The sequence below is a fragment of the Trachurus trachurus genome (assembly GCF_905171665.1).
Source record: "Trachurus trachurus genome assembly, chromosome: 16".
NCBI classification, from domain to species: domain Eukaryota; kingdom Metazoa; phylum Chordata; class Actinopteri; order Carangiformes; family Carangidae; genus Trachurus; species Trachurus trachurus.
In genome coordinates this window covers 24,502,516-24,530,083 of record NC_139902.1, presented here as the reverse complement: position 1 = coordinate 24,530,083, position 27,568 = coordinate 24,502,516, and the positions used below count along the sequence as shown (strand labels likewise).

Genomic DNA, 27,568 nt, shown 5'->3' with positions numbered 1-27,568 from the left:
AGTGACATCATCCAGCAACAACATGCTCTGCCCACAACTAACGCCCTCGAAAATCAGCCAATGGGATATCGGAATGCTCACGCCTCGACCAATCAGAAGTCTCAATACTCCGACGTCGTTTCACCTAACCTGCAGGATTCCAGGCGTCCAGTCCTCTCCAGTCCTGACTCCTGTCACAATTTGCACCAGTGAAGATAACCTCCCCCGTTTTTCAGTAATGACACAGTGGATTTACGTCGTTGATGCAACCTTCTCCATGTCCTCTTTTTTCTTTATCTAGCGAAAGGTAAGAAACGATGCGATGTTTGTTTCCCCTCAGCAGCAGGACTGTTAACGCATCATGCTATAGCTTGCGATGATGTGTCAGTTAAGCTAACTGAATTAGCTAACGATAGCTAACCACACTTGGCAAATGTCCCCATGTTTATATTTTGTAATGTACACACATGCACACACACCCCTGGCCAGCTTAGATGTCGCGTTAGTTGCCAGGTTTGAAAAAATACGTCGCAAACGATCGTGTGCAAGATTGATGTGTAGCGTTATTCTGCTTGCATGTTAGCATGCTGCTAACCACCCGGCGTTATTTGATAGATTTCTTCCTATTACGTGTTTTGTATAATGCGGTAGGTCTTTTTACATAGAGCCTCATGAAGACTTGAGTATTTGCCAGTGCACCCCCCCGCCCCCCCACCGAAAACTAATATCATGGTGCTTGGCTGGCTAACGTAGCCTGTTACATAACCCTGGTATTCAGCCAACATTAAAAGCCTCTCTTATCATCGTACAGGCAATTAATACAGACTGCCCATATGCTAAGTTGACTTGCATTTTCTTGTTTGCACAGTGTTGTCAAATAGCTCTCTGGCAAACCTGTCAACTCAGCTGAACTGAGCTACTTAAGTCTGCAAATAGGTCAAATTTGGTCAGACCTTTGCACTTGCAGCCTTTGACCCGCACACAAAGCTGTTGTTGCATTTTGGATTGCATGTAAAACAAAAACAAATATGTGAATATGTACACTTTTGATCAGTGTCATGTTTTTTCTTCCCCAGGTGCACCCTACAATTATGGAGTTTTGAAAAAGGCGGTGAGGATTTTGGGGGGAAAGGGGGCCTTTCCCCTCAAATTTGATGGTTGGTTGGACTGTGGGCCAAGAAGATCAGAGAGGGTTGATGTAATTCTTGCCTTTTGTAAATCAGTAGAGGAGAAACTATTTTTGCAAAAAAAAAAAAAAAAAACACTGAAATGTACCATTTTCTACCTAAAAAAGAAGAATTTTTGTATTTATTGACTATTTAATGGCACTGTATGCTGCAAGCACCTTAGTTTGTGTACAAGTCTTGGTCGAGATGGTGGACTGAAAGTAGTCGCACAAAGTCTCTGGAGTTGCTAGGGTGCGGTGGAAACTCAACACAAGCACAATTCTAGCACTCCAAAAACCATCTCGACCCTTTTGTTAATACTTTGTTCTTTATGTGTCTTTTGCCTCTTGGAGAGCAGCTTTGTTACAGTTTGCAATTTTAGTTGCAGTTTTTATTTTGGTTTTGCTACCTTACATCATATTGTTTTTGAGTTTGTTTGCAATTGTTGGTGGTGGGGCGGGCTGTCATAAAAGACTTTGCAATACACAAGAGGGAGGTAGGGGGTTCACTGGGGAGTTTTGGTGGGAGGGGCAGGATGAGTCTGGCACCGCCGGACTGCACCCCCAAATGCCGCTCTCAGCAGCATGCAGACGAAGTGGTAGCGGCACTGACGGGCGGCTCTGAGGGGCAACTCCGGGTGTTCTTGACATCACGCTGCCACAATGCCACCACCTTGCGGGACGCCTTCGGCCGCACGGCCCTCCACCTGGCGGCCTCGTTGGGGAAGAAGGCCCTGCTGGAGTGGCTGCTGGAGAGCAAGAACGCCGACCTGATGGTGAAGGATAAAGAGTCTGGCTGGACCGCTCTGCATCGCAGTGCCTTCTATGGGCACATCCACTGTCTCATATCACTCGTCAAGGTGTGTATTCAAGTTAATTGTCCCAAAATGTGTTATCTGTGCTGTCAGGAGTCAGTCAAGGTGTTTATTTGCATGGTTAACAAGGAGGGCCCATTTTACTAACGTAGTGAAATTAGTCCAACATCAGGAAAGAACATAATATCAATAGTAATCTATGGTGCTGCCGTTGAAGGAAACATTAAGTATGTATATGATTTTTCGTTTGTTTGGTTCAGATTATTACACAAGTTTACTTAAATTTTTTTTTTTTTCCTTACTTCAGCATGGCGGACTTCTCTCCACCCAGGACAAGGAAGGTCTCTCTGTCCTGGACTTGACAATGAAGGACCGACCAGCACATGTTGTGTTCAGAAACACTGGTAATAAATGTTTAAGTCTTCTTCCTTTAAACCAGAGCTGTTCAACAGGGAGGGGGGGTCGCAAAATCTTTGATTGATTAGATTTTCTATATTTTTTCGTTTCCACATTTATGTTTGAAATAAAAACATCGGTTTTAATAGCTTGTCTGCATGATTAGGCTACCGTGCAGCTGATAGACAGTGTTGATATTGGCATTGGTATCAGTTTACAAGGTCACATGAATATGAAAACATGAATATATTAAACTGTGTATTATTGGAATAGCTTACTATCCAATGCACAAACCTGTGTACAGTTTACAAAAACACCATTTCATACAATGTAGCCAGGGGTCCCTGCTCCATCTCTCCATAAGTTTGGGGGTCCTTGACCTGAAAAACATAGAAGACCCCTGCTGCTTTAAACTGACATTTCTGTGGATAAACATTACACTATATGATGCAACTATTATCTCTTACTTTGTTACCGTTAAGAGTCACAAGACTCGATGAGCATCATGGTATTTCATTCGGTTTAATTCAGCATTTGACACTTTCACATGCATGGGATATAATTGCCCCAGTGCTTTGTCACCTGTTTTTCTTGCCTTACTTAGACCTATGGTAATGGCAGAATTGACTAGTGGTTCAAGTACGGTCTTTAGGTGGAAGCAGTGTTGTATCTGGGTGTTGTAATTGTTTTTTTCCCCTCTCCCACTACAGACCCAACTGAAGTATACATGTGGGGAAACAATACTAATTTCAGCCTGGGCCATGGTAATCAGGAGAGCCGACAACACCCTGAGCTTGTGGATGTGTTTGCCAGGACTGGAGTTTACATAAAGCAGGTAGGCTAACAACACTGTTGTCCCAGCTCTCCAGGGAAGTGCCAAGGTGTTTTCCTACAGCTGAAGGCTTCCCCACCTGAAAACCCCTCTCTTGCATGCATCACACCAGCAACAGTCTCACGGTTCAACTCTGTGCCAACATGTTGCATCAAAAAAAAATGAAAAGAGCCAATGCACATGGGTACTCCAGAGGAGGCACACCACCTGGGTAAACCAGGAAAACAGTCCCTCCCCAGAGTCCTGTATTACACAACCCTCTCCTGAGGGTAACATTTGTATATACTGTATGTTTTTTTTAAATGTTGGCTTTATATATGACTTGGTGAATCCGCAGCTTTAGAGATGTTGTTGTAATTGAGAGTTTTAAACTGTGCTCTAGATGAATAAAGTTAGTGGATGTGGAACCAGGGCACATTATCACACTAGGAATGCTGTAATAATCCACAAACATTTTTTTCTTGGTTAACGGTGATAAGGGAAAAAATGAAACCATCTGTTAGTAATGTTATTAGAGTGAAATGGAGGGTGTAGTCGGTGTTGCAGGCACAGATCAATCAGCTCTTCTTCTGTATACAGTTGTAGTTGTAATTTGTGGCCGTGTTGAGACGGGCTGCATGGTTAGACAGCCAGGGGTACAATTTCATACATTTGTCATTTAGATGCTCTTAGTGTGATTAATATAGCTGCTGGCACCGGTGCAGCTACCCCCCAGTGGTGTGTGTACACACCAGGTGCTAGTTATAGTAGATTAAGTAATGACTGTGTTGAATAGGTTGTTATGTATTCTAAAGACTTGGCACTTGAAAGCACATTTTCGTGTTTGGTAAGAAATAATTAATCAGAGTCGTTTTGTCATGATATTATTGCTGTTTATTGCTGTGTTTTTTTTTTTTTTTTTTTTTTTTTTTTGACCTGCAGAACTTGCCATGCTGTGTGTAATTTCATAAAGCCTTGTGGGGGATGGGTAGATCTGGTTTCATGACCACACAATGACCCAGTGGCACAGCGTATAGTCTTTGTCTTCCTGACCCAATCCAGCAGGTGCCAGAGGTTAAATATTAATTCCACTATGACATGTTTTTAATTAAATGAACAGCAGTGGTGTGTATGTACAGTAAGTGTGTGATTGTCCACATCAATGTGATACTTCGTGAAACATCCCTGTGCTCTATTGAAGGCTTGAGAGGATCAATGTATTAGTAATGATGTTTGCTTTTCCACTTGTGCCCTGGCCTTTATTGGCATAGTGTTTTACTACCACTAAGAGGACTTGGCTAGAGGACATGGAAAGAGATGCATCCCAGCCTCTCGTCCTGTGAGGTCAAAATGATACTGAAACCCAATACAGACTGTTTTCCCTAACAAAGGACATGTAGTATTTTTTTTAAACCCAACAACAACAAAAACTATGACATGATGTTTATGTTATCCTCCTCTTCTCCCTTTAGGTGGTTCTGTGTAAGTTCCACTCTGTGTTCCTGTCTCAGAAAGGCCAAGTGTTCACCTGCGGTCATGGACAAGGAGGACGACTGGGCCATGGAGATGAACAGACTTATCTGGTGAGACCCATTACTTGTAGGGCATCATTTAGGTACAAACTTAAATTGATGGAATAATTCTTAATTTGGGTTGAATTTAGATTTAAAATTAATATCAACAGGTTCAGAAGTTTTGGTGGTAATCATATACTTGCCCGTTACAGGAAATGAAGTCTGCTTCTGTTGATGCAACTTGTTTTAGGATGATGATTATCAGTCTATTGAGCTCAATTTCTATTACATTTGTCATGTTTAGGCTGTGTTTCCTTTCATTTCAATTGGCTTAACATTCCTGTTACTGCATATTCATTTAAGCCAATGTTGTTGTCTACAACTGATAAGGATGCAGTCTCATCCCTGCTACAGGCAAATAGATGCAGAACGAATTATGTTTTGTCTCCATGGTTGAATGCCGACCCTGGAAACTAATTTTAATCAGATGAGGTGCTATTTTTAAAAGAAAATGTGATTTCTAAAGTGTTCCCATTCTTGAGTGTTCACTCTTGGAGCCTTGAGTTTTAAAATGTGTTTCTGATGGTAGTGATAAATTGTGTCGTGATGGGAAAATCTTAAATGGTCATGGTGGAGCAGGGCATCCTCTCTGCAAAGCATACAGTATTTGATGATAGTTTTTAAACAAAAAGTGGCGTGCACCATAATTCAAGGCCTATGTGAGTACCTACTTGGAAAACCCATTTAAATGTCCTTTATAATTTTTCCATAACCCTCATATAACTTTTTTATGTCCACGTTCTGCATGCATAATTTCTCACCTTTGCTAATGAATAAAGGCTGACCTTGAAAAGACGACTGAGCTGGTGAAACACAATTATTGTGAAGTGCATTGTTGAGCCAGTATCAACAATAAGTTTATGCAGTCAGTGCATCGAAAGAGCAGTGCTGTGTCAGTGCTGTTATAGTTACTGAAGGCAAACTGGTGGTAAAGGAGATGCCATTACAGTCTGGTTAAATGGAGCATGCAACATATTTTAACATTTCTGTGCACATTGTTTGTTTTTTCTTATCTTTGTCTCTGTCTCGTTTTTCCTCTCCTCAGGTTCCTCGAATGGTAGAGGGTCTGATGTCCCACCACTGCTCCCAGGTGGCAGCAGCTAAAGACCACACAGTGGTGCTGACGGAGGAAGGATACGTTTACACTTTTGGCCTCAACACCTTTCACCAGCTTGGCCTAGCTCCTCCTCCTGCCTCAGCACATGTTCCTAAACAGGCGAGCAACATTTTTGTGTGAAATGGGATGTGGTTGTTTTTGTCGTCTTAAAGGGATAGTTCAACATTTTGGCAAATTGGCCCATTGCCATAAACCCTATAGTTTTAGGAGTAGGTTCGTTACCTTTAATTTTCGGTGCAAGTTATTTTTAGAACGGCGGAGCAGAGCGGTGAGCCTCTCAGAGCTATGCTACGGAGGCTAATGGGATTTCTTGGTTTCCCTCATCAAACTCATCAAATACACAATCCAACAACTCCAACACGCTCTCGTGGACAAGTTTTGACCTGCACATTCACCACACTATGAGATAATAACGCAACGTTACGAGACAGAGTTGTTTTCGAGGGAAATTCATGCAAAACCGCTGATGCGCGTTCCCGTCGGGGGCAGACTCTGCATTTGCCTTGAAAACAACTCTGTCTCGTAACACATCACAACTTGTCCATGAGAGTGTTTTAGAGTTGTTGGATTGCGTATTTGATGAGTTTGACAAGGGAAACCAAGAAATCCCATTAGCCTGCGTAGCGTAGCTCTGAGCAGCTCACGGCTCTGCTCCGCTGTTCTAAAAATAGCTTGCACTGACAATTAAGGGTAACAAACCTACTGCTAAAACTATAGGGATTATGGCAATGGGCCAATTTGCCAAACTGTTGAACTATCCCTTTAACAGACATGTTGTGTAAAGTTATCTTTAATGAGCTCTCAATTTAATAGAATATCATTGCAATATCTTGTGCAGGTCTTCTCCAAGACGCTGAAAGGGAGGACAGTCATTGGAGTTGCAGCAGGAAGGTTTCACACAGTGTTGTGGACTAGGGAGGCTGTCTATACAATGGGACTCAATGGGGGCCAGCTAGGTAATCTCAACATGCCCAAGTACAAGGGCAATTGATTGATTGAATGAACTTTACTAATTTCCAAAGTGGGAATTAGTTTGTCCAGCAGCACACGCATAACAAGCGCAACACAATATACTGTATAAAACAGACAGATTAGAAGTTTCCTTAACACACAACACCCAGTAAAATTCAGATCAGTTCAGTCAGTTCATTGTTAATGTCTTAAACATATGCTGTGTATAGGCAACTTGATTTGTGAACATGCAGTAAAGTTTTTTTTTTTTTTTTACTCCCTTGTGATTTAAACTCCAGGATACCTTCTGGATCCTAATGGTGAGAAGTGTGTGACCGCCCCCCGGCAGGTATCGGCCCTGCACCACAAAGACGTTACCATAGCCATGGCAGCAGCTAGTGACGGAGCAACAGTAGTTGTGACCGAGAAGGGGGACGTCTACCTGTTGGCTGACTACCAGTGCAAGAAAATGGCTTCAAGGTGAATGAAACAGTAATATTTAAAACTACTGCTCAGAAAATAACATATGAACAGTAATCTGCAGTATGAACTATCCATTCCCTCTGGTTTTCTAATCAGGTCTCCTTTGAACGACAGCTGAGAGTAAATCTGTCACTGAACTGGAAGCAGTTGTGGTACCTGTCCCTCTGCTCTGTGTGCTTTAGTGTTACAAACATGTGTTGTTTGGAAAGAGTAGTAGAGCCAGTGTATAAGATAGCAATAACACACCATTTGATTTACCTGAAGTCAGACGTTCATAAATCAGCAGAGATGATTGACTGACTGTATTTCACCAAGTGATATCCATGGATAGACAGCGATTCTTTTTTTTCTAAATGTCTTATTTTTGCTTTGTCCTATTCAGGCAGCTCAACATCAAGAAGGTTCTGGTCAGTGGTGGCAGTCTGGACCACCGTGTGGACGCACAGATCCTCAATGACGGAGGCGGGGAAAAGGTGGCCATCTTGGCGTTAGATGAAGCTGGCAGGGTGAGTACATTCATCATCAAAGAAGAAAGGCTTTTCATCCTGTTATGCAGGTGAATTGTGTGGAAGTGCATTACCCCACTTCTTAAATTGTCCCAATTCAATTATGAAACGATAAAGCTGAGGCGGAAGTGGAAGTCCAAAATGAAGCTACGTGTTGGCGCAATGAGAGGATATAGTACATATATTTTTGAAGGTGTTTTATTTTCTAAATGGTTATCTAACCTATGGTGTTACACAATAATTCAATTACAGTTACACAATGCCGAGTCAGGCCTATATGAGTCCTATAGATGAAAATGGTGACTAACGGTTACTTGTCCTTCCTGTTGTATTTTTTCCCCCCTCTCTCTCAGGTGTTTTGCTGGCGCTCCTCCGGCAGCTCGGTGAGACAGTGCCGGTGGGCGTACGGGCGTCAGGTTTTCATGTCAGACATAGCTCTCAGCAAGAACAGCATGATGTTTGTGACTCAGGAGGGGGAGGGCTTCAGTGGCGTGTGGGCTGGAGAATACAAGAAGTACGGTGAGAAGAAAGGTGAGGAATTTAGCAACATCGTGCACTGGAAGTTTGCTGTTGTTTTGCAATAGTTTATGGTCTCCTATCATTTGATATGGTTTGATAAGATAAGTTCGAAAATTGAACACTGACTTTTTGAAATTAAAATTTGCCAAATCACTGGCATCATTCTTGTAGTACTCTAGTACATCATAAAGTATAATTCAAAAGACCTACTGCGGGAAAACACCTACAAGTGGATATCACTGAAGCAGGCTTTTTTATCAGAGTGATTATATAATGAATTAATCTGATTTACACGCTTCTCGTAATGTTACAGAGGTCAGCGTGGAGGTCTGCGGCCACTCAGATGCTGGGACGGTGTACGAGCGAATCCGCCTGGAGAAACTCCCGTACGTCCACAGAGCTGTCAGCATCACCATGGACTCTAAAGGCCGAAACTTTGGAGTGCTTCAGGCTGACTCCAAAACAAGGTGGGAGATCCTTCTTAGTGCCACTAAAATGCCACTCAGACAAGTAGAACTTGATGTTTAAAAAGATGCTTTGTCATCGGCTACACGTGTGAAGTGTAAGCTGTTGGTAAATACAAAGATCTGTTCTGTCAGGCAGACGTGAGACAGACGAGTGAAAAAAGCAGTTTAAGTTCATTCAGTGTAAACACGGTGTTAATGAGTGACACTCGAGTGATGATTGAAACGGAGGAGAAAAAATCATCATAATGATTTTTAAGAGAGAAACTTGAATCAGTGGCTCGAGGAGGCTAAATAATCCTGAATGAAGTTTGGAACCTCTGATAAGCATTTTCAGACTTCCTCCTAGTTTAACACTACAATTTGTACATTTTTGTTGATTTATATTATTGTCAACTTTTGTGGTTTATTGTGGACGATACCATAATACCACTGAAACATACTTTCAAAAATGTAATTGCTAGGGCTTTGACCCACAGTTGAATTGGCTTTGCATGCCTTATGGCTGATTATAAACAGTATGTAGCCATCAACATAGTTTAAACCACTAAATGGGAAAAGAACGTAAAGTATATCTTGAAGATACAGACCATACCATCATTCATTGCACAGGTAACTCTGCCATCTAGAGGTCAGAACCTGGGCCTTCCTCCAGTAGACAGACTCGGAGCATTATCTCCACAGGAAATCATTGATAACAACTTACCACTAAATGTTATGTTGGCACATTTACTGGTTGGGCTGAACAGGGGACTATTTATCTCAATCCGGTGTGGTCTGAATGTCTTCTCCACACCCTGGCAGTGATATACTCTACTGTTTTCCTAAGGGGAATAGCTTGACGATTTAGTGTATTTTGCTTTTACATCTTTACATTTACACTTTTACATTTATGTTTTCATTTTTAATGGGAACCTGACCTTTTAAAATGGGAGTAAGCTCATCCAATGGTTTCTCAGGTTTCACAGATTTTCCTCTTTGTCTGTGATCTTGATGTACAAATAATTTTTCATCATTTGAATGATTATTGTGCACTGACATCCACCCTGTGTCTTAATTTCAGCTTGTACGAGGTTCCTAGCATTTCTCCATCCTCCTACTTCCAACACTTCCGGCGCCTTATGGACGAGGCAGATGAAATGGACAGCATCCATGACGTGACGCTCCAGGCCGCCAATCGCACCTTCGTGGCTCACAAGTACATTTTGTCAATGAGGTCTGAGTTCTTCCGCAACCTGTTCATGTCCGAGCACTGTGGCGATGACGAGGAACTCGACAAGGAAGTGAGGAGGAGTGAAGATGCCGTGGGCTGCGATTTACTCATTTTTGAGAAGATCCCCCCGGACATGCTGGAATATGCCCTGAACTTCATCTACACCGACTCCTGTGAGCTGCTGGTGCACGGGGCCCGGCCAAGAGTCTCAGGGGCCCTGACAGGGCAAAACCAGGTGAGGGGAAAAATATCTTATTCACTAATCTCACTAATATCCACTTTATAAACTCTCAGCAACATCAGTCTGATAAACTGTAAAATGCTGTTATATAATGTAGCTTGAGTCCATATGAGGCACTTTAGTAAGCATTAGCATTAGTAAGAGGTAAAGAGCTGAGGAAGATTTGACTCTGCTGTGGTTATTTGATGGAGACTACCTTTGTTACCTTTGGCAGGATTCAGAGCAGCAGAGGATTATCAGCAGCCTGCAGGACTTGGACCTGGGAGGTCGCTCAGCCATTGAGGTGTACCGCTCCCTTCCCTCTGCAACCAGAGGAGAGGGTGACAAGGCCAAGAGCAAGGGCTCCAAGCATGGCAAGAAGGGGAAAGGAGGCAAAGACAAAGCTGGAGCCAATGAAGGGGGGGCCAATCCTGTCAAAATCTTGCAGGGTGTTGCAAAGAAGCTTGGCCTGGGCAGCCTGTCGGCACGGTGAGGCACACAGATGTTCTCTAAAACCTGAGGCGCAATCAGATTTTGTCATTTCTTTGTTCGTGTATCGTAATTGTGTTTTCTTTTATTCCTTGACAGACTGGACGGAGTCAAATATGAAAATGGAAAAATCAACATCACTCAGAAGAAAATTGGCAACAAACCCAAATTCTGCCAGAGAAAATGGTGTGTGCATGAGTAAATATTGTAGTAGTATAGTTGTAGCCTTGGATTGGATTGTAAATAATACATTTGATATGAAAATGATAAATGTATTTTTGTATTGTTTTGTTTCTCCACAGCTCCTTCCTCTGTGATGTTACTCTGAAATCTGAAGATGGGAAAGAGTTTCCTTGCCACAAAAGTGTCCTCTGTGCCCGACTAGGTGAGATAAGTCAGCACATCATTAGTAGAGATGTTATTGTTCATAAACATACACAACACCTACAGCATTACTCCCTCTAACCCGAGGCTGTGTTTGTTAGTTAGCTGTATATCTGCAATTTGTGGAAATATCAGCTTCCTCTTTGTTTTTAACACTTCAACTTGGTTTGGTGTTAAAATGTAAGCCTGTGTTTATGTGTCCATCTTTACTGCAGAGTATTTCAACAGTATGCTCGGAAACCCCTGGATCGAGGTATGGCAGGCTTTTACTGTAGTTCATATTGATTTATTCTTTAACAAACCACTGTACAGTAATGTAAATGCAGTGTCTAGTGCTGTTAACACAGTTTCCTTGCGCCCCCTCAGGCCACGTCCTGCAATGCACTGGAGATGCCGACTAGCTCTGAGATTCTGCACGTCATTCTCGAGTACATTTACACAGACGAGTCTCCCACCATTAAAGGTAACCTCTTGAAAACCTCTGAAACAGAACACAACCTCTGTACAGATGTTGTACTGGGTTTTACTTCATCTACTTGAATGGTAAAAGGGAACATATTAACAATACTTCTCTTCCTTTACCTCACAGAGTCTCTGAATGTCGAGTTTGTCTGCAATGTGCTGGTTGTGGCCGATCAGCTGCTCATCACACGACTGAAAGAGATGTGTGAAGTCGTCATCACAGAGAACTGTATGTTTCATTTGTTTCATTCACTTACACCTGAACCCATCTTCTCTCACTTTCACACATGCTCTTATCTTTTATCAGCTCTTTTCATATGGACAGAATGTAGTAGAAGTATTTTATTGTCAGTATGTTGACATGTAGGTATCTCAGCAACACCTTTCTAGGGAATTTCTTCAGCCAGCATCCTACGCACTTAAATCAGATGAGGTGCAGATTAATTTTCAACTGTAGTTCAAGTGGCAGTTAAGTTTAAATGAAGTAAATATGCAGCTAAATTTGAGGACAGCAAATTGCATCTCTACAGTGATTTGCAGTTGGCTGAGAAAATGTGTTTCTATGAATAATGAATACCTCCAAAATAGAGAAAAATATTGGCATATTAATATGATTAAAACATTCAAGCTTGAATCTAAAACTACTCCAAGAGCACAAAGAGAAACAGATGGACTAACGGCACAAGATGACTACAAACGTTGCATAATTTTGTCTCTTGGTCTGTGTGTCTTGCCCATTGTCTTGTAATCTCTTAATTTCTTTCCTAATTATATATTAGCAGAAACAAATATTATTTATTTTGGTTCTAGACCATAACAAAATCATGTTTTGCTCCCCTCAGTGACTCTGAAGAATGCCGCTGAGCTGCTGGAGTTTTCTGCCATGTACAACGCTGAGCAGCTGAAACTCTCCTGTCTTCAGTTCATTGTGCTCAACATGGCCGCTCTGCTGGAGTCAAGGTGAGAATCAAGTTTAAACAATTCTTGCAACACACCGTTTCAGATCACTTCAGCAATTTTCTATTACATCTTTGATTCATAGAGTCACATGTAGAAATATTTGAGCCAGTAGGAAAGAAGTAAAACCCTTTTATCATCTTCTTTCTCCCTCAGAGCTCTGGATATCCTCAGTGATGAGGTTCTTGTGGATCTCTCTGCAACTTACAGGAGGATGGTGAGTCAGCTTCCACCCCTACACCCTGGACACAGCTCTGTAGCATTCCCCATGACTTCAGTGTTTCCTTATCATTTCCCTTGTGACCTTCATTTTAGCCTTTTAACAAATACCCATCATTGCCCCCTGACTTTCAAAAATCCCTCAGCAGCAGAGGCTGATCTAGTAGACTGTAGCAGGGAACTAGTGCAACTGTTGTTTTTGCTTCTTATAGCATTTGCAGCTGAATATAGCCACTTCTCATCTGCTACGCAGGGCTTCTACAAAAAGTACAGAAATGCAAGTGCACCATTAAAAATAACATATGTAAAAATATGTCAAATATTGCCATTGATGTTATGCAAATGTTCATAATAGTGATATCTAGCACTGGAAATGTCGTGTTGTGATATGAGTTGTTCTAACTATTAAAATTGTCCTTTTATTACTGTATATCAGATTCCAGCCATGCAAAAGAGAGTTATCACTCCATACCCTGGTGCTCCAGACCTCAGTGTGTATGACGATGAAGACCTGGACTCTGCATTCAGCCCCAAACCAGAAGCAGAGCTGGATCACTCCTGCAGGTACACAGGGACAAGTGTTTGATGTAGTACAGTTACCAGGATGTTTACAAGTCCTTGTAACTGCCTTTGAGATTTGGTGGAGTATCTGCTATTGATTCTACAACATTGTACCCCTAGGGACATCCTGTTAAAGAAGGCAAAGATGAAGGCTAAGAAGAAACCCAGGCGAAGATCTGACAGCTCAGGGGGTTACACTCTGTCTGATATCATCCAAAGCCCCCCGACTGCAGGTAGACTTAAAATTACTTGCATTTGTTTGATACAGTATGCATTTGTTTTTAATTGATTCGTCAAGGTGAAATCCAGTGATTTAACCAACACAAACACTCTCTCCTCTCAGTGATCTCCCCGTGTCTGGTGAAGTCGGGCAAAACCAACTCGATAGAGTCGCTGCAGGAGCTGCTCACATCGGATTCAGAGGGCAGCTACATGGGGGTGGGCAGTCCCCGAGACATTCAGTCACCTGTTTTCAATGACAGGACTGAGGTCAGTATCTCACCAACACAACATGCATATGCACATATTTTACTGTGCACTTAAATACAAGTGTAAAATATCAAGATCATCATATGTAGTGCATGCCTGTAACTAAAATATCAAATAGACGCGCCGTTTGAACATTTAACATCTGCCATTGTATTATTGTGCTGAATAAGTGACATGTTTGTTGTTCATCTGCAGGATGAGAAAGCTTTCAGTCAGAGGCTGAAGACTCCACCCAGCACCCCAACATCCCTGAGAAACGGCTTCCCAACTCCCCCCAACTCTGCTACACAGAGCATACCCATCACCCTGCCCTGGTAAGATGGACTTGATTGGACGTAATATCAGTTTTCTCCTCCAAAAAAAAGAGTTATTTGACAGGCTTTGAAAAACAAGTTTCAGATTTGATATAAGGCACTCAAGGTTTTCAGCAACAGATTATTTTTCCTCCCACTTTGAGGAGGAGGGCTGCAGAAAGAAGGGAAAGTTTCCATCCCTACCTAATAAATTACTGTTAAAAATTAAGCTGTATATTCTTACTTAATGTGTGACTGTAATTTCCAGTCCTAGTCGTCCACCCCCGGTCTTGGATCTGAGAACCATCATGGACATGGAAGCCAGCTCTCTGCAGACCCTGGGAGCAACGCCCAAAAGCCCTGGAAGGTGTGTGACATCTCCATTATTTACAAGATCAAACTGGTATTTACAGTGACATTTTCACATTTCACAGAGCACTGAATAGGAAACCATGCAGGTAGAAGGAAGAAGCATAGCTGTACTGCTCCAAATGAGTGGCCTTTTTTTTCACTCTCCTCTTCTTCAGTTAACTCTACATATTTTCCGTCCTGCTTTCAGTGTCGGCACCAGCATCAAGCACTCCCCTGTTCCCACTAAACTCTCCCAGAAGCAGAGGAAGATGCTGGCCATGGCCAACAAGGAAGCCAGTGTGGAGTCCACAGCATCCAAACCAACCCCCACAGTTACCCCTTCCAAAAGCAGTGGGAAGGCGTGGTGAGTGGCTCCTTTCGATGGGTTTACAGCCTCTCACTGGTTGTGCACTTTGAAGAGTTCTTCACAGTTTCATCAGTGCACACATTTTGCAAATGGACGACTTAACTTGTGTTTTTTCTGGGGGGGATTTTACCTTTAGTAAGAGACAGGAAATGTGAGGAAAGAAGGGTTTGACACGCAACACCTGTCCCCCAACTGGGAATAAAACTGTGATGGCGCAGATGTGTTCAAGTCTTTATTGTACAGCATAAATATTGTGTCCACACGGAAGAAGCAGCAGGATTTTCTAAGTATTAGTTGAAGCTTTTATGTAGATTTGACTTCCAAGGCATCGTTAATACAAATCTGATCTACTACAATGCAGTGAGCAGACCTCAGCTGTTAACACAGGTATGCAGTGTAATACAGTCAGGAAATGTCCACAACAGGTGTCTGCGTTACTTTCCAGCTCTGTCTTCCGCTCTGTGGTGATACTGTTTTTGAATTCAGCCAAACTCTAATTGTTCTCATTTGCATTTTTTTTCTTCTGATGTAAAAAAAACAAACAGGAACTTACATGAAATATGAACATGGTTTAAAAAAACAACAACCATTTTAACTAAGGAGGTGTGCAGCAGATAAAATCATTTTATTATCTTAACATCCTTTGACAAAATGACATCAGCTGTGAGTGAGCAGAAACACAAAATCGAGCTGTAGACGGTGCAGTTCTGCTTTCTAGGGATGCAGCATTTTACGAAACTATTAACACAGCGGGTCACTGGATCCGCTCAGGAGCCCTTAAAACAACTGACTACTTTCTCCTTTACTATAAAATTAATATATCACACATTTTCTCTCCCTCTGCGTGCCATTCATTTCTGTCCGCAGGGCAACAGCGGTTCAGTCCCCGCCCTCCTCATGCTCTTTTCGGGCTCTGCTGGAGGAGGAGGAGAACCGCTTAATCAGAGTGGGGCAATCAGGAGCACAGAGGGGCCAAGCTGCTCAGGGATCGCCTGTCACCACTACACCTGCTGCCAGGAGGGTCACGTTCAAATGTTCGGAAAGCAGCGAGCCAGAGAAACAGACGGGGTGAGTAGTATCACTTACAGACAGTACACTCCCAGGCAGAAACACACATGTCAAGACAAGAGCACTTCTGCTTCTGTACTGCTGCTTTCCACTTGGTGACACTGTTGAGGTGTCTTCATAAAACCAGCTTCACGCACCATACTTAGGATATTTCTTTCTGTATCAGCTCAGTTCAAACTAACCTCATTATCTAACCTCATTACAATGCCTAATCTGAATGCACAGATACTTTTTTTATTCCTTATTTTTGAATCCCAGTTATACTGTAGATTAAAAACAGAGTTAAGAGATGAAAGAGGAAGTGTTAACCACAGGCTGATTAACAAAATGCTGAGCTCTACATCTTATCAGTGATCTCACAGATTGAGAGAGTTGTGCGGCTCTGGTCGGACTGATCTGAACAACTCTAAACGACCCGGCGCAGCTGGGTTGACCTGCCCACAGACACCGAGTCGCCCTGACCTTTACAGCATCGACAGACAGCTGGACAAACACAGACACACACACACACAAGTCCAAGTGCAGTCCATAAAAATATATTGCTAGCTGTAATAATAGTTTTCTTGCATAAGGCCTATTTCTGCCTGAAAGAAACCACTTGAGTTGTTCGGTCATCTCTGCCGGTTTTCAGTCATTTCAGATCTCATAAGTGAAGCGCTCCTAGTCGCCTGCAAGTACGTCTCTCTTATCATACACTTCCTCTGCTTTGCCCCGGCTTCACGCTGAAATCTCAAGAGCAGGCATCTAGATATTTAACAGCTGTGTGAGTCGCTCTTGTGAAGCCGGTGATGTTAATCAGGATTGATAAGGGCAGACCTCATGTCAAAACAGATCATACAGAACAGGGAGCAGGTTTCAGGTTCCTCCTGGTATTTAGATGAGACGGATGAGTTCAGGGCTCAGGAAGCAGCAGCAGCCGTCTCGTGCATTCTCACGTCTGCCTTCTCTTTCCAGATTTTTAAGTCAGACTTACTAGAAATGCCTTATCTTATATAATCATCATCTTTGCACTTTAAGTGAATGTCAGACTTTTTTTTCTTTTTTTTCCCCCACCTTGTGTCATCTATATAGTTTTCAGATGTGTTTCAGATTCCTCTCTTCGTGGCATCATTTTTGGCCACATTCATAATGAACATTTAATGCCTTGTGTCTCGCAACTATGAAGTAATCACTTTAAGCAACACAGGTCAGACTGCAGAGTCCTCAGGTCATCCATGAGACATACACTTTTGGAGAAGATAAATGTTCAAAGAGGAAGTGATGTGTTCTGCATTTTGGTTTTTGAGAGAAATGTGTTTGTGGGTGTGTGTAAAGGCGCACATGGTGCACAAGGCCGTTATTTTACATTTGCAGGAAACAGATTGAAATACACTGTAGATTGCTACATGCTACATTGTTTTCTTCCAGGCACCATGACACCCACAATATCATGAACAGGGGTGTCTTTATATGACACTACGCTATTTCCATGATTGACAGGAAAAGTAAACGGCATTTTAAGCAACTGAGGAGGAGGAGGAGGAGGGGGGAAAGCCATCAACTAATATACTGTCCATTTCGTCCAAGTCACTTCTCAGTCAGTCTGTCCATTTCATAAATCTTCTTTAAGATTTAAAGCCAATTATCGGCTGTTGGAGCTATTTATTTATTTGTAGTATTTAGTGCTGTTTAGTTTATTATTTTGTTTAGTGAGTATTTAGTTTTGGTTATTCTCAGTCAATTTGCTTGATTTCATTATGATTAGATTTCTATTAGTATTCTAGTTTATTATTTGTTTACTTTAGGTGTTTCTTGTTTATTATTTGTGTTTTGTTTCATTTGGGCACGGTAGGGGGGCACCTGAAGTTATATAGGTAGGCTGTCGGTAAGGGACCAGCATGCACCTGGGTGGGCAAATGGTTTTTTACCGGAGCGGGAGAGGCACAGGAATTTTCTTTGTTCTTTGTTTGCTCGCTGTTTGGTTAAATAAACCACGCTTTTTGTTGAAACTGGACATTTGTTTGGACATCATGTTTTTCCCATCCGCGTACACCACAACCCATGGTGCAACAGTGGCCCTTTGATTAGTATAATTTGAAGTTTGATTTGATACTTTTATTTGTTTGACAATCGGCTGCTACATCGGCCGTAGTTAGCTCAGTGACCAGTTATGAATTCTAACTTATTTTCTTCTTGCTGCTACAGTCAGTGTTTTATGGAAGTGTCTGTCATTTCCTGTTATGCCTCCTGGTAGATCTGCCAAATAAAGCAACACGCATATCAATCAATATGTTGCATGAATCTCTAAATACTAAAATAGTCGAATCTTTCAGCAGCTCCAGTACATGTGGTGGAGATTTTACCTCATCATCCCCACATCCGCGCTGACGTGTGTGTTCCGTCGATATTTTACAAAAAGTGAAAAGAATTAGGACAAATGAATAGACCAAGAAATTGAAAAAGCAATTCTGTCACTTTTTCCCATTCACTGGTTATTTATCGCGGTGTTCTTTCTCCCACTTCTCCGTCACCTTTGCCATATTTTTGGTGTAGTTTGGAAACTGCTGATTTGGAGCCACCAGTGTTGTCAGCTCAGCACCATTATTTTATCAATTCATTTGTCTGGCTTTTGCAAATAGTATTTTTTACTTGGTGTCTGAGCTTTGTTCACCTCCATTGTATTACAGTAAACAGTTATACTTAAATTCATACAGGACATAGAATAAATTCTGTTTCAGGTGCAGTTATCCAAGTTATTATTTTTCTTTAACTGGTCCCACAAAGTCAGTTTCTTTGGAAGCAGAAACATACCACCTGCCATCTTACTGACGGTACTCGCTTGTCAATCACTGTTTACAAATGTCTAAGGTCCTCTTTAATTTAAGTAATTTGGACAGTGTGTCAATCAGCCTCTTCACTTTCAAGTAGTGGGGAATCTTTGCTTAGGTGCTTAAACGTAAAAGCTTTTCCTGGCTCTGTACTGGCAACAGCCAGGGACAGAGGAGTTGGTTATGCTTTAGGCTTGTCCATCTGTCTCGTTCATGTGAGCTCGATATCTCAGTAAATCCTGAGGGGAAGTTCTTCAAATTTGGTACAGTTCAGTTTCAGTCTGTAGACACATCTTCCTCTCACCTGTGTCTGTCTTGTCAGTTTGTTTTTGGGAGGTCTGCCGTCTCTGAGTGCCCTTCTGTTTATTAGATATCCAGATATTCCATTTTCCATTTATTACTGTATTAAATCTCTTGCACATATAAATGTGCCTTGTGACTCTAAAGCAATCGGCTCAAAAACCTTTTTAAAAGATTTTGATTGCTTTGTTGAAGTAAGTAAACACTAAAAAGAGTGGTCGGTTTATTTTCCTCTCTGACTTGCACCAGGATAGATCTTCTTCATCTGCCCTCACTACACCTCGCCTGAAATAAACTGAATTTTACATCAATATCACAACATCCCTCTGCAGACCTGATTTAAAGGTGCTGTACTGTACAATGTGTTCTTATAGCCACCGTTTTTATGATTAGTTTGAAATGTGTGCTTCCTGTAGGAATATGGTTTTGTTTTCATTTTCCTTTCTTATTTTTGTCATGACTCTACTCTTAACTGAGTTATTTAATCCATTCATGTCTCAATACAAAGTTACTGAACCTGATAATAATGGTTATTACATGTGAGTCGGCAACATAATCATATGAACTGTAGCTCTAACAGGGGTTAATATGGTTTGAGTCCAGCCTGCAGCCCTTTGCTGCATGTCATCCCCTGTCTCTTCCTAATGTCCCTGTCTCTTTCCAAGTGTCCTATCATAATAAAAAGGCAAAAATACCCTCAAAATACCTTTTTTAATTCACTTATAATATTAAGGTACCAGTGTAATGTTGCCCTTCTCCATAAACCTGTTGACGTCCAGGAGCTCCCTCTTTGCAAAATGCAAAGTCTCTTTTCTTCTTGAGCAACAAACTTAGTCTCTCTTTGTGTTAATTCATGTTCTTCTAACTTCATCAATGTTCAAGGAAAGGATTTTGGAAGGGACTGGGGGAGAATGGACATAATATATGCATGCATACAATATATTTGTGTATACTTCTGTTGCACTAAAGTAAAGGCAAGGGCCGGTGCCTTAAAACATCTCTGTTCATCCTTGATAGCTTAATTTATGTCCAGGCAGTTTGAAGTATTTCATCTTTAATGTCACATTTCTGGAAATGAACCAGAATGGATCTGGACATGGTTTCATTTTGAAGTTTATGGCCAATCCATCAGTTCATTCGTGGGACTGACAGTGTTCTTGTCAGATGTCATGCTTGCAATGCTCGCTAATTCATTGAGCCCCTTCTGTGTCTGCTTCAATCCATTATACAGTACGTGGATGTTATTACAGCACAGTTTTCCTTTCTGGCTCCGTCTGTTTCTGTTGTCTGAGAGAATAAAGCAGAACAAGGGACTCTTCTTCTTCTACCCATTTACTGCTGCTCGTGCTGCGGTGGTGAACTTCACTAACAACACTTTGTAGCCAGGAACGTGTACGATCTAGTGGATCCAAGAATTGACTCCTTATTGTTAAACCTAAACTCCTCGGCCCCACCTAATTCCCCAACCTCTCCACCAATATTATGAGCTTGTCAGTAGTAGTTGATTTTTTTTTTTTTTGGTCTTCGCACCTTGACTCTTGTTGCTTTCACTATCATGGACACTGATGCCCATCCTCACTCAGTCTCTCCCTCTCTGTATCACCTTTCTCCCCCTCCAGGCCCTGGGTGCTAGGTGCAGTGGGCAGCCCTCCCCTCTCCTCCCTGGTGACCTTTGCCTCCATTGTGGAGGAGGAGAAGCAGCAGGAAGCTGCGCTGATCCGCAGCCGAGAGAAGCCGCTGGCGCTCATCCAGGTAACGCGTCTTGTCTGTGTGCGTTAGCGCTCCACACACTCACCCACACATGCACACACTCGTACGTGACTGAATGTATAACTTGTACGCGCAGCATCCCAAGTGGAAAAACATATCAGGGGCCGCGTGCCTCGTTTCCGTCACATCTCACAGACATTCATCTAATGAATATCACATTCTGTTCAGGCCTGGTTTTGAAATGAGCTGCTTCCAGTTTTCTCTGACAGCCCTCTCTGCTCCTCCGCAGCTGTTGCCAGGTTTCTGTCAGCGCCTTCACAGAACACTTTTTTTTTCTTGCGGCTTTCTGGTTGCCATTATGTAAAATGCTCTTATTATCATTACGTCTCAGTGTCAGCGTTTTCCCTTTTACCCTTAAATGAAGCATGGTTTTGTTACCCACAATATCCCCCCTCTTAAATCTTTTTCTCCCATCCTTTTTACCCTTGTAGATAGAGGAGCGGGCCATTCAAGACCTGCTGCTCCATTATAAGGCCCGTGACAACCCAGATGAGCTGATAGTGGTTGAGAGGTCTTCCAAAGGTCCCATGGCAGCCCCAACCTGGAACAAACACTGATGTTTAACAGCACAGCCGCTACATACCATCAAAGTGAGAACATCCCCCTACAGTTGTCATTCTTAATTGTTGGCAGCACTACTGCTGCAGCTTCCCCTGAAACAACACCATCATATCCATCAGCCTGTGTTGAGAAAGACCTCAGACGCATCCAGAGATGAGTCCGAGGCCAGTCGATGCTTTCCTCTGCAGTGTTACATTAACTGTTTGATTGTTTTATTGCTGCTCATCATTTTTGCTTGTGTGTGAGATAGACTGAGTGATGTTCATAACTGAATGTGGTCCTGAGGAGACCTTTGGGCCAGAGATTACTTGTGCGTCTGATAGTTATGTCTATGTAAAAAGTAAAAAAAAAAAAAAAAGTTTCCCAAATAAATATTTTTAGTTCTGTGACGATAAAGTTGCCAAAGAAACAAGAAGAGATGAAGATGTTAAAGCCAGAAAATGGGTCCAAACTACGTCGCCTCGAGGGCTTGTGTGTGTTAAATCAGCGAAAGCGCTCGGTGTGATTAAGAAAGAAAGAGTGCCAATTATCAACCTTGGCAGAGCATCAGCTGTGCTTCAGAAGTAGTGTTAAGCGTTTACCAAGGCAGTCTTTTATTTTTTTTAAGGTCCTTTTTGCCTTCTTAATGCACTATTTTGACTTATAGCTTCAGCTGATTTACAGTGGCATGGTAATCCTGCTGCAGCCCATGAATATCTTACTTTAAACATTGTTTGATGCAGTTACAGTGCATGGATAGATTGTGTGGTACTGGCTTTCCAGCCCCTTGAAGTTATATCACTACCATTTTTTTTTTAGAGTTGTGCCTTTTTATCAAGTAATGATGAAATGCACACAAGTACAGCAGCTATTCTTTTTCATTATTTTCTTTTCTTTCATCATTAGTTGTTTTACTCCAGTTTTTTCTTCTTTCTGGAGCCAAGTAAGCTCAGTAGGTACCTCAGCTCTGGACCACGTTATCTCATCTCAAGATGCCATTTGTGTGTGTGTGCGTGGGTGTGTGAGTGAGATGTAGGGATGTGAAGCGAAATGGCATGCAATAAAGTATCTCACCTGTGCAATGACCCTGTCTCCTGTCTGTAATTCAGTTTGGTTGCAGTGAACAGACTGAAGGTAGAGATGCATTTAATCTCCCCAATTATTTCCTTGTTTTTGTCTTTTTTAGAGCAGAAACTTGGTCCTCTATTGAACAATGTGGCTCTCACTGCATCTAATAAAGATAACATTTAATCTCTGCATCTCCTGACACCTCATCTGCCCGGCATGAGCAGAGGACCATTATCAAGTCTCAGCCTTTGATTAACTGTGATGACCCTGATCTGAGCAGAGAGTGTGCCGATTTAGCGGTTTTATTGGCTGTAATTACAGGCAGAGCATCACATCGGAAGTCAGGGGAGAGACAGCTTGTGGGGGAAATATTAATTACAGATTAAGATCTATTAGCCGGAGCAGCGATGACACATGAATCAAAAGCCTTGGAGGAAAAACTCTTAACACGCCACCACTACGAGCAAAGGCTGACGCAAAGAGCCAACGAGCAACTTCTCACAAGGGCTGCTCGACCTGAGTGTCTGTGCCCTGAATAAAAATATGGTGTTTTTGTGGGTAGTGGAGAGAGCCATGTGACATGTTTTAAAATAAGACTTTCAAGTATGAAAAAGCAGCCTACATAATGTCCTTGAATATGCACCCTGGCCATGTTTATCCATGGATGTGAGAGCTGTGGAGCAGAGGTTCCCTGACGTATTCCCACAGGCTACCGCTCTGTCAGATGAACCGGAGTGCCCCTTCATCAACGTCGCCTGTCATGTTCCCAATGTGTTCATTATAAAACAAATTTTATACAGTTAAACTGCGGTGTTGGTTGGTTTTCATTCACACTATGTTGAATGGGGACTTTTATGCCTTTCATTTATAGGACAGCTTCAGAGAGAAAGGAAACAGGGAGGCACCTGCTCTACCTACTGAGCTAAACAATGCCCCTTTAATTATCTGTTTTATCTATTCCATCCAACTATCATATAATCAAGTAAACTTTTGCAACAATTCAGTAGCTATTTGTACACTTACTATCTCTGTGTATAACTAGCGTTAGCCAATTGTTTACTTCACAGTCTTGAAGAAGTGTTAGTTCAGCATCATCATCTGACAGGGTGTCATCATATCATTAAAGTTTTATTTCAAGAAACTTAAATTCCTAGAAAAGGAGGTTTAGATCCCTCACCAACCACACATGGTTCCTCTATCCAGGAGCACAAAAAGACAATTCACCAGTTGAACTGACTGACAGTGCCCTGAGAGGACGGTTTAAGGCATCCAAGAACCAGGATTTGATCGATGAGACTCTTGTCAAAGGATGGCACAAATATATTATTATTCTCCACAGATGTTGGCTACTGTGAGCAACATAATTTCTTAGACTTCACCGAGGAGGTAGCCATGGCAACTGAGACCAGCTCAAGACTGTTGTGGTTGACAACAGTCGACAACAGGGACCCATGCTGCAGATGAAGCCAAACTCTGATGCCCCACTCAGGCAAGGCTGAGCAGCTAAAGATGCAGAGAGATTCATGACAAGGTCAGATGAACTCTCATCACCACATCTTAAGAATCTCCTTTTGGGCAAATTATCCCTAATGTTTATTTCATGAATTCATTTGAGCTAACTATGTTTATTATCTATCAATTGGCTATAGTTATATAGCCGGTTCTGCCATTTTTCCATTACTTTGAGCTCCTTTAAACAATTTATCTTGAGACAGTATGACAGAGCAGTGGAACATAGTTGAGGAAGGTGCACTTTTCCTGTGGAGGGATGGTGGAGGACACTGAAGGCTCTGGCCATTGAGCCTTGCTGCCAGGCAGATGGGAAAGTCATAGCGCCATACCCCAGACAGTGAGGATAAGTTCAGGATTAATTTGTTTATGGAGAAAAATGGGATGTGCGAGACACTCTGTGGAATACCTCCTACATTCCCAACCTGCTCTGACTGGAGAGTGCCAAAGCAAAAATGATCAAGGTCAAACCTCCATTTATCCTGCCTGATCTCATCCCTAATCAGGCGACTTGTCAGTGTCATCTGTTTAGGGTCTAATGGTTGCAAATGGTTCCTTAGTAGGTCTCTTTCATGCAAAGTATGCCAGCCAACTGGATTTAACAGAATGGAAATGGTGAACTTCAAAAGCAAGTACATTAACCAAACCATTTCAATTTTATATTAATCTATATATTTTATAGTTATCTCAAGTTGTTTGGATGATCTGGGTGTTTAGGCTATTTTGAGTAGATTTGTATGGTTCATTTTGCAGTGTCAAAAAAAGTTGCAGAAGTCAAGGCAATGTCTAGATAAAAATGAGGAAGCCGATGGAATTGATAAATGACAGTCAAATTAAGTTGCAACCTCATCTTCCCCCTGGTAGGCCTATTTGCAATGACCATCACAGTGTCAGTCAGAACAGTCAGCGCAATAATATTTTACCCACCAGTAAAACTACAATTGCACCAGTAGGCTAGTGTAAAAGAAAATGTAGCTGAAGGTGTTTTAAGGGCACATTATCAGAAATATATTAGATTTTTGGATTCATTACTGTATGGCATTTATTTTGAGTGGGTCCATGCAGTCAAAATATGTATTTATTTTAAAGTTTGATCAAACTAAGATTACCTGTGCACTCCAAATATATGATTTGATAAATGAAATTAGTTTTACCCAGTCCTTATATGGGATCATGTAGCTCAGACAACTCCATATAAGTATTATGGATTAAACTGGTGTTTATTGCTTTCAAACTAGGCCTACCCCTCAAAAAGCAGTGGTTCCTTTGGGGCTCTGGAGGTTGAGGTTCCAAATATCTGCCTGGATTTTTGAGGAATGTGTCTACAAAGATGCAAAAAGGACATATAAAATATTTCCATTTTGATGGAATGATGCAGCTGTAAAAAAAAAAAAAAAAAAAAAAAAAACTATACATGGAGTAGGCCTATTTCACTCATTGTAAAGTTTAAAGGGATATTCCGGCGTAAATTTAACTCGGTCCAACGCACTTGTGACACCGAGTTGACCACTGGAAACCCCCAGGTCCAGGGTTAGGGTTATTGATTGATTGTTACTACTCCATGCAATGCAGTCAAAGTTTCTGTTTGTCTTGCCTATCAGTTTATAAAAGTTATTATCGAGTGTGTTCACAGGGAAAAGGACAGCATTGGGTCCTTCTAACTTTAGATATTCGCGGGAGAAAATCACGTAAACAAGCGCGAGATTAGACGTGACGTCACACGTGACAACGTTTGTTGCAGGAAGAGACTGTCTGTAGTGAAGCAGGGACAACACGGCTGAGTTTATGGAGTTTGAGAACAACGAAAACTGGTTTCATTTCGATGGGCGCCCCCATCAGTTTGAGACCGAGTTTACCGAAGACAAGCTGAAGGAAATGGAGGAGAAAAGTGAAAGAGGGAGCGCTGCGGTGGAGTCATGTGCTGGACCTGGGGGAATCAAGTGGTCAGTGTGGTCACTGCCTGCCAGTGGCCGCTGACTGAATGTTTGTGCCTCCAGTCGGCCTCGGACGTATTTCGCCAGTGCTTGGACGCTATGCTGGACACTGGAGGAGAGTGGGTGAGTTGCGTTTTGGTCCCTTTCCGGGCAAAGCTAACAAATGTTTGATGCCACCCTGTTTGTACTGTTGATGACGTTTGGTGCTGTTCAGAGCTTTATTTACTGTGGCTATGAGTGGCTTTTTAATCGCGGTTTTCATGTGGAGAAAATAGACTTGCTACAACTAGGCTACATAAGCTAGCTGTTAGCAGACTTCATCTCTTACGTGATAATGTCAAGAAATAACAAAGAAATAGGCTAACATTCAATTTCATACCAATGTCATGTTTTTCATAAAGGCAAAATATTACCAGCTTTTCATGCTTGAATTTTTGTGGAAAGGCCAGAATATTTCTCCACCAAGTCCTCTCAGTTGAACATAATTTCTGGCTGTATATGAAATTTATCGTTATTTCTATGTTATTTCAAGACTTTATGACGCAATTGTCATTTCTTGGCTATTTCTTGTCATTATCATGTAATGGCCTGTAAATTAAAGGATTACCAAAAATGTGTAGCCTAATTATATTGTAAGAATAGTATGGTGGACCTGAAGGCTCAATACATGCAGTTGGTCAGTGGGTAATGCCATTGACTTTGGATTGAGTGGCTGGAGTTTGAATCAGGCTATCTGGCCTGGCCATATGGCTAGTATGTTGTCTGGTCAACAGAAGAAGAGGTTATTATTGGGCCCAACTGCTGTCTCTCTTCGGCAATGGTAGACTGGCAGCAGGCTCAACCATCAGCCAGTTTATGCCGATGGTTGGCCTGCTTGGGTTCGGTCTGGGTTGTGTCTCTTGCAACATGTTAAGGACCTGCCTAAAATGACGGATGAGGAGCCTGCCTTTGTCTCAGAAGGGGATAGTGGTGGAGGGCTGAACACATCCAGCTGGATAGGACCGTGTGTAATGGCATTGATTTAGGATTGGGAGGTACACATTTCGCTCATGGCTAGTATGTTTCTTTGGTCAACAAGATCTGCAGAGGAAGAGCCTGATTTGCTGTAATGAATAGATGTGAAATTTTATTTGCTGTAATCTGTAGCAGAATGTTTCACTTATGTTTATTTTATTCAATCTTATAGCCTATTAGATTTTGCTGTAAAACTAAAAGTGTTAGGCCTAATGCCAGACTGCACGAGTCTGCCCCACTGCAATTTACAACCATGTGTATTGAACATAATGTAATGCAATGAAACCTTGTGTATTGTGCGATAATGGTTTGAGAATAATTATCATTCAAGTGTGTTGCATAGCAGACTGATTTGAAAGAAGACTCAGAGGTTGCAGTGCAGTTTGAACAAACAGCAGATCATTTAACAGCACTATACAGGACCAGTCATCCATAATACCTTGAGAGTTGCTTAAGTTATTCTTATTTGTTCTGGCTTGAATGCTGACCTATAGATCAAAGCTGGCTTAGTTTCTCGTCATAGCCTCAGTCAGAGAGGGTCGGCTGGCCCTCTCAATCCTATTTAGTGGACATGGAGCCAGTTAGCCCAGGATTACCTGACCTCTCCATGGCCATCACTCTGCTGGCGGCTGTACAAAGACTATTAGGGTCTCAGGAAGTGTTTACTCTGAGAGTGTGTCCAGAACGTGACAGCCTTCCTGCGGTCGTGTTTGTCATTCATGTGTCGTCCAATTGGCTTCTGTCTGTTGTCAGCCTGACAGCTTCAGAGCTAC

General features: G+C 42.0%; 1 protein-coding gene across 1 annotated transcript; it reads left to right on the top strand.

Moving 5' to 3' along the window:
- The first annotated feature begins 119 nt into the window (after nt 1–119).
- ibtk (inhibitor of Bruton agammaglobulinemia tyrosine kinase) lies at nt 120–22,352 on the top strand. The gene is made up of 29 exons (XM_083989654.1): nt 120–286; nt 1,056–2,004; nt 2,267–2,363; nt 3,066–3,190; nt 4,639–4,749; nt 5,786–5,956; nt 6,696–6,813; nt 7,108–7,288; nt 7,674–7,797; nt 8,151–8,328; nt 8,630–8,783; nt 9,844–10,228; nt 10,449–10,702; nt 10,802–10,888; nt 11,005–11,087; nt 11,302–11,339; nt 11,453–11,549; nt 11,676–11,777; nt 12,391–12,508; nt 12,662–12,722; nt 13,161–13,288; nt 13,406–13,518; nt 13,629–13,774; nt 13,970–14,088; nt 14,336–14,434; nt 14,627–14,782; nt 15,653–15,853; nt 20,580–20,712; nt 21,162–22,352. Exons 2-29 carry the CDS (start codon nt 1,681–1,683, stop codon nt 21,285–21,287), a joined length of 4,029 nt encoding a protein of 1,342 aa, XP_083845780.1. The 5' UTR covers nt 120–286; nt 1,056–1,680; the 3' UTR covers nt 21,288–22,352.
- Nucleotides 22,353–27,568: the final 5,216 nt, after the last annotated feature.